Source organism: Heloderma suspectum, chromosome 7, assembly GCF_057233095.1.
Source record: "Heloderma suspectum isolate Gila_16-S chromosome 7, 16-S_ref, whole genome shotgun sequence".
Lineage (NCBI taxonomy): Eukaryota > Metazoa > Chordata > Lepidosauria > Squamata > Helodermatidae > Heloderma > Heloderma suspectum.
Genome location: NC_139464.1, coordinates 59,105,407 through 59,118,578, shown reverse-complemented (window position 1 = coordinate 59,118,578; position 13,172 = coordinate 59,105,407). Strand labels below are relative to the sequence as shown.

General features: G+C 48.1%; 1 protein-coding gene across 3 annotated transcripts in view; it reads left to right on the top strand.

The window, feature by feature from the left end:
• The first annotated feature begins 5,741 nt into the window (after positions 1 to 5,741).
• Positions 5,742 to 13,172, top strand: part of ALX1 (ALX homeobox 1) — a 55,724-nt gene continuing 48,293 nt past the window's right edge. Inside the window, exons 1-2 of one of the 3 annotated variants that reach the window (XM_084811787.1) lie at positions 5,742 to 6,305; positions 12,621 to 12,925. In XM_084811787.1, coding sequence (XP_084667913.1) covers positions 6,080 to 6,305; positions 12,621 to 12,925 — 531 coding nt within the window. In that variant the 5' untranslated portion in view covers positions 5,742 to 6,079. The remainder of the gene's footprint in view (positions 6,306 to 12,620; positions 12,926 to 13,172) is intronic. The other 2 variants (XM_084811786.1, XM_084811785.1) reach the window with 2 other exon arrangements.

Genomic DNA, 13,172 nt, shown 5'->3' with positions numbered 1-13,172 from the left:
TTCTAGAAAACCGCCGAGTAGCGAGAGAACTCCCCCCTCCCGCCGCCCTGCAAGCAAGTCCACACTTCCCCCTGACGCTCGCCTTCAAGGAAACAGAAATTTGGAGAAGCATACGTGTGTCCCGTGTCCGTCCCCCCCCCCCCCCCGAAATATGTGCCACCTTTCCAAAGGCAGGCAATAAAATCAGTTCCTTGTCTGCAAGAAATAGTCGATGAAAAGTGGATGCTAAGCAGACCAGGTCAATACTTGAACCCTGATGTTAACCTGGTTGCGGGAGAGGGGAAGCAATAGACTAGGGAAGAGGCTGGTTGTGAACGCAGTCTTTGAAACTGACAAGGCAGACAGACCGGCTGCCCTGGAGAGGGTCGCAGTGTCCATTTTGCTCACCCACAAATCTCTTCATAGCTACAAACTGCGGCGCCGGGAGGGACGGGTGGGGCGAGTTGCAAGTTTGCAAGGAATTGTTCCCAAAGTGTGGGTGTGATTTAAGGGGGGGGGGGGAAGCTCAGCTGTTATGGAAAAAGGAAAGAAAAAGAGAAAGTGAGGAGGCAAACAGGCAACCGAGATGGATTAATATTGAGGGGTGCTGGGTGTTGTTGACCATATAGCACTGTAGTTCTTCCCATACGTACCCATCCCGCTCTGATAAAGGCGTCTTTTGCACTTAAAAGTGCAATAATATTAACTTCCCAACTGTACCTGGGGAAAAAGCCCACATACAAATATTACACGATTCCATTTATTATATAGGACCATAGGTTGCGAATGTGCTTATTAGCCTTGTGAAACTCAGCTGGATGAAAAATTAGCTGAGTAGCACCGCTGGTGAGAAAGGGGGCTCAAAGGGAATGTCCCCCTTCTCTTCTGGGATATAAGCGATGTTGGGAAGACGTTTGTCTTCGTTTTCTTTTTGAAGAACCTCAGGTACCTGGTATTACATAAAATGATGAGGATGATAAAATATCTATCTATCTATCTATCTATCTTCATCATCATCAACATCCAGATTTGCCTTCCTGAAGAACCTCAGGTACATGGCATTGTTTAAAATGATGATGATAAAATATGTATTGAATTATTATTATTATTATTATTATTACGCAGATTTGCCCTCCTGGAAGAGTGGTCTCTATGGGACACAAGCCGATAAGTACCCCATAGGCTGCCTTTATTTCCCTTCATCCCTATTTTCTTCCTTCCTTCCTTCCCGTTTCCTTCCCCTTCCGCTTCCAGTTCTTTCTCCTCCTCCCTCTTTCTTGCCGGCATATAACATTTTGCATTTAGTTTGGTCGTTGGAAGTTCGCAGGCCTTTCTTGCCCCCCCCCCCCCGGACTGCTGTGGTCCGTTCCCCGCCACCCCCTCCGGCGGGATGGTCCTTTCCTCCTGCTGCAGCTCATTAACTGCCCCGATCGCCACCTAAACGCGCGGATAATCGAGGCCGGCCTGCGAGCTGAAGGCTGACGCGACTCATCAGCTGCACTTTTCAGCTCAGCAGATCAGCGTCCCGAGCCCTCCGTCGGCATCAGGCGCAAGGAGGCAATTTGCCCAGGAACGCTCGGGTTATCTCAGGGGACCATCTCCCTCCCCTTGCGCTGCCTCCCCCCGGCCAAGAACCGTCTTTCTATCGAGCCAACACCCTCGCGCAGCCGGTTCAGGGACGACTCCCTCTCTGGAAACACAGCGGCACATCTGCAGCCTGGCCCCCGTCGGAAAGGCCTGGCTGTCTGCCTTCTGTACCTGGGAATCCGTCCTGAAGAAAGATGCTTCTCACAGCCATCTCACCTCAGCCCGGTCTTGAGAAACGAAAACCGCCCGCCCGCCCGCCCTGTTCCTCCCTGGCTGTGCACCCACGGCCCGATCTTATCGGAGCCGAGGCCTATAAATCATGGGAGCTTGTCTGGCGATGCAGGCGGTTTCCTGCTCCAGATCCAGGGCGAAGCCCACTGGGAAAGAGCCGCTCCGCACCCCCGGCGCAGAGACACAGACACGCTTGAGCGGAGAGCCAAGTGAAACTGACCAGAGCCTTATCCGATCGGCGGGGGCGGGGGCGAGGCTAGAAGGAGATGCCCTCAAACGTATGAAGCTGAGCCCGCTCGGGAGATCCGGGGCCCTATACGCAGCCCTCGGGCCAAGCACGGGGATCCTCGGGGCCGCGGAGCTGCAGAGGCCGGGTGGAGCGAGGCTTCTTGGCTCGTCCCGACGGTCCCTGGGAGCCCATCCTGTGTGGCGCTGAAAGCTGGGACTGAAGGCCGATTCTTTCTTTCTTTCTTTCTTTCTTTCTTTCTTTCTTTCTTTCTTTCTTCCTCCCTCCCTCCCTCCCTCCCTCCCTTCCTTCCTCCCTCCTCCAAATACCGTTCCTTTCATTCATCCCCTGCACTTTACTAGCTGGCTGCCTTTTACGGAGAAGAGGGGAGCGCAGCGGCTGCAACATCCCCGCACGTGGCTTTCATTTAAAAGACACCGAGCGAGCCAGGAACCCGCAGCACCGCGGGCGCTCCCGGGAATACCCTTTTCTCGGGCCCTGGCAGTGGGAGGCCGAGGGGCTCAGATGGCCCAGTGGCCTGGGGTGATCATAAAGCAGATTGGGGGAGGGGGAGCGGGAGGGGAGAGACGCCCAACGAAGGCAGGCTGGAGATCCTGAGTTTAGCCGCAGATTCGCGCCTCCAAAAGCCAGGATCCGGATCCATTCCCCAGTTTCGGCAGCTGTGCTTGTTTTCTTTGCGCTGGCTTTCTCACTGCAATCCCAACTGCTAGGCCCCTGCCTGCCTGCCTGCCTTCTCTTCTTTCCTTTGTTTCTCATCAGGGCTTTCGCGGAGGTTTGCTCTTCGTCGCTCAGCGGAAGGCAGTCTGGCATCCCCATTCCTTAATAAACCGGCTTGGAAAGAAATGAGGTCCCCTCGTCTCAGCGCGGAACTCACTCCTAAACACGCGTCCTTCTGGTGGCAGCCTTTTTAGTTTTTCTACCTAGACTAGATCTTAGAGACTTCGGGGGTGAGGTGGGGGTGGGAGCCTTTCATTTCAACAGATCCCGACGGCGACTGTATAGTGCTATCGATCCGCTCACCCTTTAGCATAATGACACGTGTGTGCGCGCCCGCCCGCCCGCCGCCGCCGCCAGTGCCCGGGGAAACCTCCAGCCAGTTTCGGGCCAGTTTGTCGAAGCTGGCGTTCGACGGCGTGCGTCGGTGACACTAGCGACGTCCGACCGGCTGACGTAGAAATCCCACCCTCCACCTCTCATCGGAGCCAATGGCAACGTTGACCATTGACTTTAATTGTTCGGGATTGACTACTGCCAGCCCCGGGAAACTAGTATTTATACGATCATAAGTGACTAACAGCGCAATCCTGTGCACGTCTATTCAGAAGGAAGTCCTAGTAGGGCTTATGCCCAGGTAAGTGTGTATATTGGATTGCAGCCTAAAGGATCCAGATTATTTTTGCTCTCTGGAAGGAATACAACTCACATCGACCTGGAGTATAATCCACCTGGAAGGTTTCCTGCGTAAGACCCATTGCCGTGACTGGATGGAAACGGGGCCTACGCAGGAGATTGTGTAGGTGGGTTGTAGGTAGCCCTCGTGAGAAAGTGCAGGATTTCTCCTGAGGGATGTTTCAGCCAAACTTAACCTAGGCCTCATCTGATCATATTAATTTATGCATTTATTTAGTGCTATGTAACAAAAGGGACAAAAACAGCAAAAAAGATTCCTGCCCCGGGGACATTACAATTTTTCTTTGAAATCACATTCCCTTTGCAATCTCAGCCTCGTTTCACTAAGTGGGAGTCCATGGAGATCCCCAGCCCCTTTGAAATTGTCTATAACATTCATTGCTAACACACCAGAAAGAAGAATAAAAAGAAGTAGAAAAAGAAGAATAGTACTATAGGGCAGAGTTCTGGAGTGCAGTGCAGGTCGCATTGGAAGGACCAGCAAAATGTTCCGTGTTTTGACTGCAGCTTTATATTTCCCTTAGCCTAGTCCATGTATTCCTTTAGGCATCCGCAGGACAGCCATTCCCGAAAGCCGATTCTGTGCATCCACCCCACCCCCAGACACACACATGATAAAAGGCAAGGGACATTATGATGGAGGTAAATAGGATCGATCCTTAGGAGTTTCTGTTATCCCCTTAAGATGAAACAATTATCCCTGCGACTTCCAAGGAGAAAGGCAGCCTCGGTTATTTATTTTATCTCCCGTCCCTGTTTCTAAAGATTTCAGCGTCAGAGGAAGACAGAGAGAGGGGGAGAGAGAGAAAGAGAGAGAATATCTCAGCAGGTCAAACCCATCAGCGCTGCAAGACATGTTCCACGCAGAAGTCAAGAGACACCACCGCGAGACGAGTCTCCTCTGCACACGACTCCCACGATCCTTTAACACGGAGGAGGGGATCGCAGAGCAGAAAGGGTCGACGTATTATTGACTGCGGAATCTGTAGGGAAGCGTCTCCAGGAGGCGGTTAGAAAGAAGGCGCTTCGGGAAACGCAGAAAAGGTCAGGATTTGTTGAATGGCTGCAGCAAACTCTTCTGGAAAGAAAGCACCGCAGTTAATAACTGACAAGGCGTTGTTTTAGATTATTTTTATTAGAACGATGGCGATGATTATGTCATGTGCATAACAGGTTAGCTATAAATAAGCCATAGTTTTGTGGCATCTTAAAGGCCAACGTTTTTTGTGTGCTGGGGAGAGATTCTGTCGTTCTTTTGGATCCACGTGTCCACACACCAAATCAATGTGTTAGCCTTTAAGATACTACAGAACTCTTCATCTTGTTTGTTAGCTCGCCCTAACAGGGTTACTATTGTTGTTACTGTTTAATATTATTTTGTGGATCCTTTCTCTGCAGCTCCTAGTTGCAAATCCACATACACATGCCATGCACATATCTTTCCCCACCCATTTTAAACACAGATGCAAATTTTTGTGTGTGAAAAAGAAAGAATCCTGTGTACGTCTACTCAGAAGCAAATCCCATTAACTTCAGTGGGATTGACTCTCAGATAAATGTGCATAGGATTGCAGCCTAACAGCAGAGAACCAGACTTGTTTCTTCGGAAGCAAGCAACACTCAATGCTTTGTCAGCCAGACTTTCCCCGGGCAGGTAAATCGGCTTAGGACTGTAGCCCGACGATCCCCCAAAATGCTTCTTCGGAAGTAAATGCCACTGAGTTCAATAATACTCACTCCAACTATGTCTACGATGGAAACCAGGTCTGTTAGGGGAGTTTACATGCCAGCAACCGCTTTTTGGATCCGGAGCTGGAAATTCCAACTCTAAACGCCCTAAGCAGAAATTCTGTCTCTCTGAAACCGATGCATGCCACTTACTTCCAAGTCCGCTCCGTTGGCTCAGGGCAGGTAAAGGAAACCTCTTTTTTAGGTCCTTTGAAATCCCTGCGCTGTTTCCCTCGTCGGGCTGCTGGGCATTTCTTCCATCCCTTCGTCTCGCTCGGTGCGGTCCACAAAACTGCTTACCGCGAAGGAGCGGGTTCGTGGATTTCGGGGGCGGGGGGGGGGGGGAGAGGCTCAATTTACTACGAAGAGCTTTGAAGACAGCGCGGCGACAGCCACCTCCTCCTCTCCCCCCACTCTCCCTGTCCTACTTCGCCTCCTGTTCCACTTCTTGACTTCGCTGCTCCAGCTCCGGATTGCCGGCCGCTTTTCTTTGTCCGTCCGGTTCGCGCAGACCGAAAGCAAAGTCCCTTCGGATCGAGCTGGCGTCGCTGGTGAGGGAGGGGGAAAGATGGAGGAGGAGGAGGAGGAGGAGGGGCGGATGGGGGGGCCCGAGAAGGAATCCTCTCGGCTTGGAGAACCCAAGACGAAATGTGAGTCGGTTGCGGTTGGCGAGGGACTCTTCCAAGACCCCCCCCCCCGTTTTTGCCTGTCTACCCATCCGCTGTGGGGGGAGCGAGGGGGCCCGGGGCGGGGCGGAGCCACTGGAGGCCGCAGCTCGGGGAGGTTGCGCAGGAAGCCCCCGCTGAGCTTCAAGATATAAAAGCGCCGTCGGGGCGGCTCGGCCGCGGCAGCACCAGCGACCGGCCAGGCGAGATCGCGGCTCCGTCGAGGAGGATTATGGAGTTCCTGAGCGACAAGTTCGGCCTCAAGAGCCCCCCGGCGGCGGCGGGCAAAGGCGGCGATTTTTACCTGGCCTCCGCCCCCCCGCTGGAGCACGTCATGGAAGGGCTGGACGGCGGCGGCGAGGCCTTCTACGGCAAAGGCGGAGGCAAATGCGTGGCGCAGGCCTCCTACAACACCCACGCGCGGCTCGACAGGGCGTCCCCGGCCCGGGACGGCTCCGGTGAGTGGAAAGGCTGGGCCGAGGGGCGCAGCTGCATCTCTCCTGGGCGGCGGCAGCAGCGCGCCTGGACGGTGCCTGGGATGGGTGTGGGTGTGAGTGTGAGTGTGAGTGTGTGTGTGTGTGTGTGTGTGAGAGAGAGAGAGAGAGAGAGAGCCCACCGTGGACTTCCACCCAAGTCAATGGACTCTGGATCCAATCCGGCCAGAGTTCCAGGGTGTTTCTCTCAGAAAGTGGGGAAGCGGTGGAGTTAAAAAACAAACAAACAAACTTTGGCAATATCCCCTCATCTCCAAACAGTCCCATCCTACCGCCCCAGGTCACTCTTTGGGCCCAATCCACCGGGACATTTTCCCGCCCCTTGATTGCGACCAGGTCCTTTGGATTTCACTCGGTTGTGGACACCAGACGTACTTAAGAACAGACCTTAATAATGGACAGATATTGTCTACCGCGTCTCAAAAGTGTGGGTCGGGCAGTACACCCGAACCTTAAGCCAAATGAATTGGAAATCAGCCACCGGAGAGGGAAAACAAATAAATCGGTGGAACTGTTGAGGTCAATGGAACCGTTCTCTTAAAGAGGGGAAGGGGAGGGGATTAAGACCAAGGTCTTCAAGTAGCGAATTAAATGAACAAAGGAGTTAAAATGTGAGTATGGGGAAAGTGATGCTTGTCTTCTGCTGCCTTGCCTGCTGACAATTGATGCCAGCCCGTGCCTACAATTCGTCGGAGAGGTTGTGGCAGACCCTAGGATCAAACACCCCGCCCCCCCATATATCCACAATCAGCCAGTTCCTTTGGAAGGTGCCGAGGACCATTTGACCTTCCCGACTGGTCCGGAAAAAAAGTGCGTTTTAAAGTCCTGCTTTGAGTGGGAGCGCTTGGAGGCTTGCTTTAAAAAAATAAAAATCATTAAGAGCTTTATGTCCGGAGTCTAAACCCGTGCATGGGAAATCAGCTCCCCTCCGGCTCTCGAACTCCCCCATCGACCTCTTACGAAGGAAACGGCGAAAGTCTTTAGATGGGAAACAAAAACAGCCACTAATTTCCATCCTTCCCTCCCTTAGCGCAGGAAAAGCAAATCCCCAGAAGGATTTACGGGCAAAGCCCGCGGAGTTCAACTAAGACCGCGGAGCTTCTGCTTAAGGGAGGAGACAGACAGACAGCCAACAGAAAGCAGAGCGAGCCCAGGAAACCTTGGCCAAGGGCTGCATGGCTCAGGGTACCGTCCAGATAAATCTTCACGCACACACACTGTCCAGACAGCGTCTCCCCCCGCCCCATTATCCCCCATCTGAATTTTGCAACATCTTACCTAATTAAGAGATCTGGAGATCTCGAAAGCCTGCACTTTTTTTTTGTTTTTTTTTGGTGCGTCCGTATCTGTGATCTTAGAATTGGCCCAATAAATGTATTACACTAATATGGATTTCGGATATTTTTTCTTATGGCCAACATGGCTGCCTTTGGTAATATTCTCTTATATACTCACATAGCATCGATATCTGCTTTTAAATCCATCTGTCGGATAATTCTCATAAGTATATCGATATTGCGTCCTAAGGGAGAGACTTTCAAATAATTTGTTATAATATATAGACTATGGCTTGGATCCACACTAACAGTGCAATCCTATCCACGACTACTCGGAAGTCTATCACATTGGGTTCAATGGGACTTACTTCCAGGTAAGTGTGCAAAGGATTGCACCCTAAATTGGTTGAACTCTGTTACCACTGAAATCAACGGGGTGGAAGCCATGATTTACAACAAGTCCCATGGATTTCAGTAGGAACGAAGTTCAACTGGCTTAGTCTGGATCCGGCCCGATATGCGAATATATTAATTACAGAACAGTGGTATGTGTGTAAATAAGACGGACACAACGAGATGGGCAATTACTTACTTAGCTCGATAATTTTTCTTTTTTCGTTCCGTTATCAGGCACTCTAAAAGCAACAGTCAAATATTGCAAGGTGTGTTCGTTGTCTATTAGCAGCAGAAGAAAAATCCAAAAGTAAGAATAGGGCAATACCTTTTATTAGAAGCAGCTAAAATGTCCTAAAGTAGTGACCAAGTTATCCCGTGGAGTCTGTGTTCGCGTGTGTACGCATGTCCATAATAGATACTGTTCTATACAATGACATTTTATAACTCAATATTATTTTTGAGGAAGCCCAAACGTTAAGAATCTGACAACAAAGAAGCTTATTTCTGTTTTGCCAGCCAGTTATTAACATATAATTTATTTTCGTGGTCGTCTGGATTGGGCATACTGAATACAGGGGCCGCTAAGTTGGTTTTCTGGATCTCTCTCTCTCCCCCCCCACCCCCTTACATTCATTGCAAATAATTTATTCCCCGATCCTCAATCCAACTGAACCAATGTACGTGACTTCGATGTCAATCTCCCTCTAAATAGAAGCCCTATTCCTTGTTTGCAGCTCGAGTCCTCGGTCCATCTGGCTCCGCTGCCACTTTCTGTTTGCTGTTAAACAAACAAACAAACAAACAAAAATAAGAGACAGGAAATATCGGGCAGTCAGGCTTCGTCTTCCTCAAACTAACAGCCGCCCTTTCGCTTAATTTTATACCAACCGGAAGTGCAAGTTAAGTTTGCAAAGAACATCTGGTCGAGTTGGAAGAAACCTCCTTAAGCCCGGTAGTGTGTGTGTGGGGGGGAAGCTATAGAAAACGTGAAACCATAATCCAAGTTTGAATCGATAATGCCTTAAAAGAGCCGTTCAAAGCGTTCTTACAAATAAGCAAGTCCTTTTATATTGCTTTCAATTATATTTCTATTAGCAACAACGCAAGACGCCCCTGGTGCAGGGTGATCTCATGCGGGTCTACTCAGAAGTAACCCCCGCTGCCTTGAGTGAGCTTTTACTGCCCGGTGAGCGTGCAGCTTTTTATTCGCTATTGGCGGGTCTGGTCAGTGGCAATTGTACTTCCGGCCCCTAGACGGTGTGTATCCGCACTTCCGGCCGCTCATCCATTTGTCTCCGAAGAGTAGACCGCTGCCTTGCGCCTTCCCAGTTCTATCAACGATCAAGCCACTGGCTTTCAAGGCGATGTACGTCTAACTAATACAGGCTGAAATCGGGGTCGTTCAATGTTCCGTAGGTGAAGGACTGTGATTGCGTGTTTCTACGCCATGGGAGTACAATCTATAATCTCAGAGAAGCCCAAATAGTATCGCAGAAGGTATATTTGCAGAAAGAAAGAAAAAAGCGGTCTTCTCTTTCTCTTTTAAACTTGCACATTTTAACGTAAGGAACAGTAGGACGTTCCGCGCTTCTTTCCACCGAACCCAGTTAAGTGTGTTGCCCTTTCAAGCCGACAAACCAATGAAATGTTTTATTACAACGTCGTTTAGTTTAACGAGGCTGGAGATCTTTCCGATTATACAGCAAATGGTAAAGCGTGAGGCTTACAAAAAGAAAAGGAAAAAAGGAGTAATGTAAAGAATTTAGTTAAAACAACAACAACTCGTATCTGGAATTTTCTAACATGTCTTTTAAAGCTGAGTTTCTGTTCTTGTTTGGAACGCTTTTCGTGCCAGAGATCTCTCAGCAGATATTTGATTCTTTTCAATATTTGGCTTAAGTCTCCACGTTTGCCTAGTGTTTACATTGACTACAATGTAAATCTAAAAGAATTATCAGCAACACTGACTTTATACTTAAATATTTGTAACGACATATTAGAACATAAAAGTTAAAAAGTACTCTTTTTTACATTCTAGAATATAACAGTAAAAAGTAATATGGATATAAATGTCTACTCTCTAATAGGCTACATATGAATTCAGCCTGAAGAGGTTTAGAGGTTCAATTATTCTGAATTCATGGAATGCTTCTTAGAAAATTTAAGAATTATAAAGCTTCAAAATTTATAATCCAGGCATTATGGTGAGTAGCACACAACGCAGTTTTATGTATCAGTGCAGCTGTAAGACTCACTGTGTTCAATGGGCTTACTTCTAGGTAAGTGTGCTTAGGATTGCAGCCTTAGGCTGTATGCGCAGTTACTGGGGAGTATGTCCTACTTCACTCAGTTGGACGTACTTTGGAGTAGATATGTCTAGGATCACTGTTTTGATATCTAAATGCAATATTACCTGTTATGACTTACAGTAATGGAATCACTGTTTAAAGACCCCAAGTTTAAATATGGCTTGACAGTAAGCTCAGATGACTTTACACTTCCAAGTGTTCCGAACAGAAGTGAGGAAATCTTCCAAAAGATTCTTGGGTACAGACAAAGTGAAATAATTGCTGAGGATCTGTCTAATATAGCATGTTTGTAATAGTTTGCCAGCATTTGCGTATGTTTTGTTCTTGATTCAGTTCAGGGCAATGTTTAGAGGACCATCTAGGAAATTTAATAAGAGTAACTCCCCACTGAAAGTAACCAAAAAGAATATTGTTGGCAGAGCTTAAGTCATTGCCAATTAGCTTGCTTGAATTATGTAACTCCCCTCTGTTTTTTAATGTACTGCTGAGAAGACTTAACCAATGGAAATATTCCCATCCCAGTTTATGGCCCACAGCCTTAAATGTGTTTACTCTGAAGTAGGTCCCCAGTGAAGTCAACAGGATTTGCTTCCCCGTGAATGTGATCCGGGTGCAGATTTCGAAGGCACTTACCTCTAAGTAAGTGCGCTGCTCTGGATTGCAGCCCGGGTCTGGTTAAAATTACACCAAATGAACAGAGCAGTATAATGAAATTACTGGCGGTGGCAGAGAGCGTTAAAACAGGCTCGAAAGGGCAGCTTGGGTGCCGTCCTTTGTAAAAATTTTACTACCCTGTATGGCTGGAATCTCTCCCTACCCCCACCTGTCAAAAGAAAAAGAAAAAAAAAAAGGTGAAGATCTTTTAAATCTCGTAACATGCTGCATCCGTTATCTCAGAAATGTGACATATTTAGAAAAAGCCGGAATTTGTACAGAAGCTAAAGGGGGGAGAGAGATATTCATTTTTATCTTGAACGTTGGGTGTTTTCTCAAAGATAAATGCTTCTTGTAGGACGGGGGCAAAAATATAGGAAATAATCTGTTTGAGTTATGATTTTGAAGAAAACCCCTACAGTTTGGAATAATAAGACTGCTAACTGGAAACAAAGCCACTTCACAAAACCAAGTGCATTTAAAACAGAACTGTGGGGCATTTTGATTTCCTTTCATGCTACAATTTTTGGTTAAAATTTGTTCTGCCCTTTTGTGTATATCGCTGGTGTACTTCCATCTAATAATTTTAATTGCTCAACTGGCTGCAAAGCAGAATGGAATAATTTGGGTATGATCCATCAAAATCCAAATCCTTGGCATGTCTACTCAGGGGTAAGTCCCTTTGCAAGTATATAGGATTGCAGCCCCAAAGTCCCATTGATTTTAATGGCATATGCTCAGTCTGAGCTGATATAAATTTACTCAGAAGTAAATCTCTCAGTGTTCAATAGAGCTTACCTCCTGGTAGGTAGGTATACATAGGATTGCTGCTGAAGTGCTTAATACTGTAATCCTATATTCACTTACTTGGGAGTAAGCCCCATTGGACTCAGTGGAACTACTTCTACATGCATAGGATTGCACTGTAAGGTTGCAATTCTCTGTCTACGTACCTGAGAGTAAACCCTACTGAACACAGTAGGATTTGTTTTTCAGTAAGCCTGCATAGGATTGTACTGTAAGTCTGCAATATTCAACAGACTTCCTGGGGTGTAAGCTTCATTGAACACAATGGGACTTTCTTCTGAGTAAACATGTATGGTGCAATCCTGTGCAATTGTCATTCCTTTTTTGATCTGATGTTCGATATTGTCTATTCTTCAGCTTACTTACACTGCAAAAGAAGTAGCAGTGATCTGAAGTACACTAACCTCCAAGTTAAATGCAGTGGTAAGCAGGATATATTCAGATAACATTTCTTAGGCTGCAGAAAATAAGCCCACTGTGTCCAGTAGATCGTACACCCTGGTAGGTGTGCAAAGGATTGTAGCTACAATCCCATATACCAGGGGTAGACAGATTGGTACTCTGACCATTGGTCATGCTAGCTGGGGCTTATGTGTATGGTAGTCCAAAACATCTGGAAGGCCACAGGTTCCCCACCCCCTGCTGTTCACACCTACCTGGGAGTAAGTCCCCTTGAATTCAACAGGACTTACTTCTGGGTAGACAGGCACAGGATCACACTGTTAAAGTCACTTGCCCTTATAAGCACCTGGTGATCCAAACATAAAAGGAAAAAAATGCTTCCGAGCCCAAAATGAAACAAACCCAAATCAAGCTTCTCTCCCTCTGCTGCACAGTGAACTACGGGATTACGAAAGTCGAAGGTCAGCCGCTTCACACAGAGCTGGGCAGATCGCTGGACAACTGCAGCAACCTCCGGATGTCTCCAGCGAAAGGGATGCAGGAGAAAGGAGAGCTGGATGAACTGGGAGATAAGTGCGACAGCAACGTCTCCAGCAGTAAGAAGAGGAGGCACCGGACCACTTTTACCAGTTTACAGTTGGAAGAGCTGGAGAAAGTGTTCCAGAAGACCCATTATCCTGATGTGTATGTCAGGGAGCAGCTGGCTCTGAGAACAGAACTCACAGAGGCCAGAGTTCAGGTAGGAGCTCTCCATTCCATCCCAAACAAAGCTATCCATTGCTCTAGAGAGGCGAAAACAACCTCCCCCAACCCGGTGTCCTCCAGATGTGTTGGACTGCAACTCCCATCCTTCCCAGTCATGCTGGCTAGGAAAGATGGGAGTAGCAGATTTACACATCTGGAAGGCACTGGATTGGGCAAGGCCGAGCGAAAAGCTCGGCCAGAGTGGAAAAGCCAGACAGAGTGGTGCTGCAAAAGCATGGATG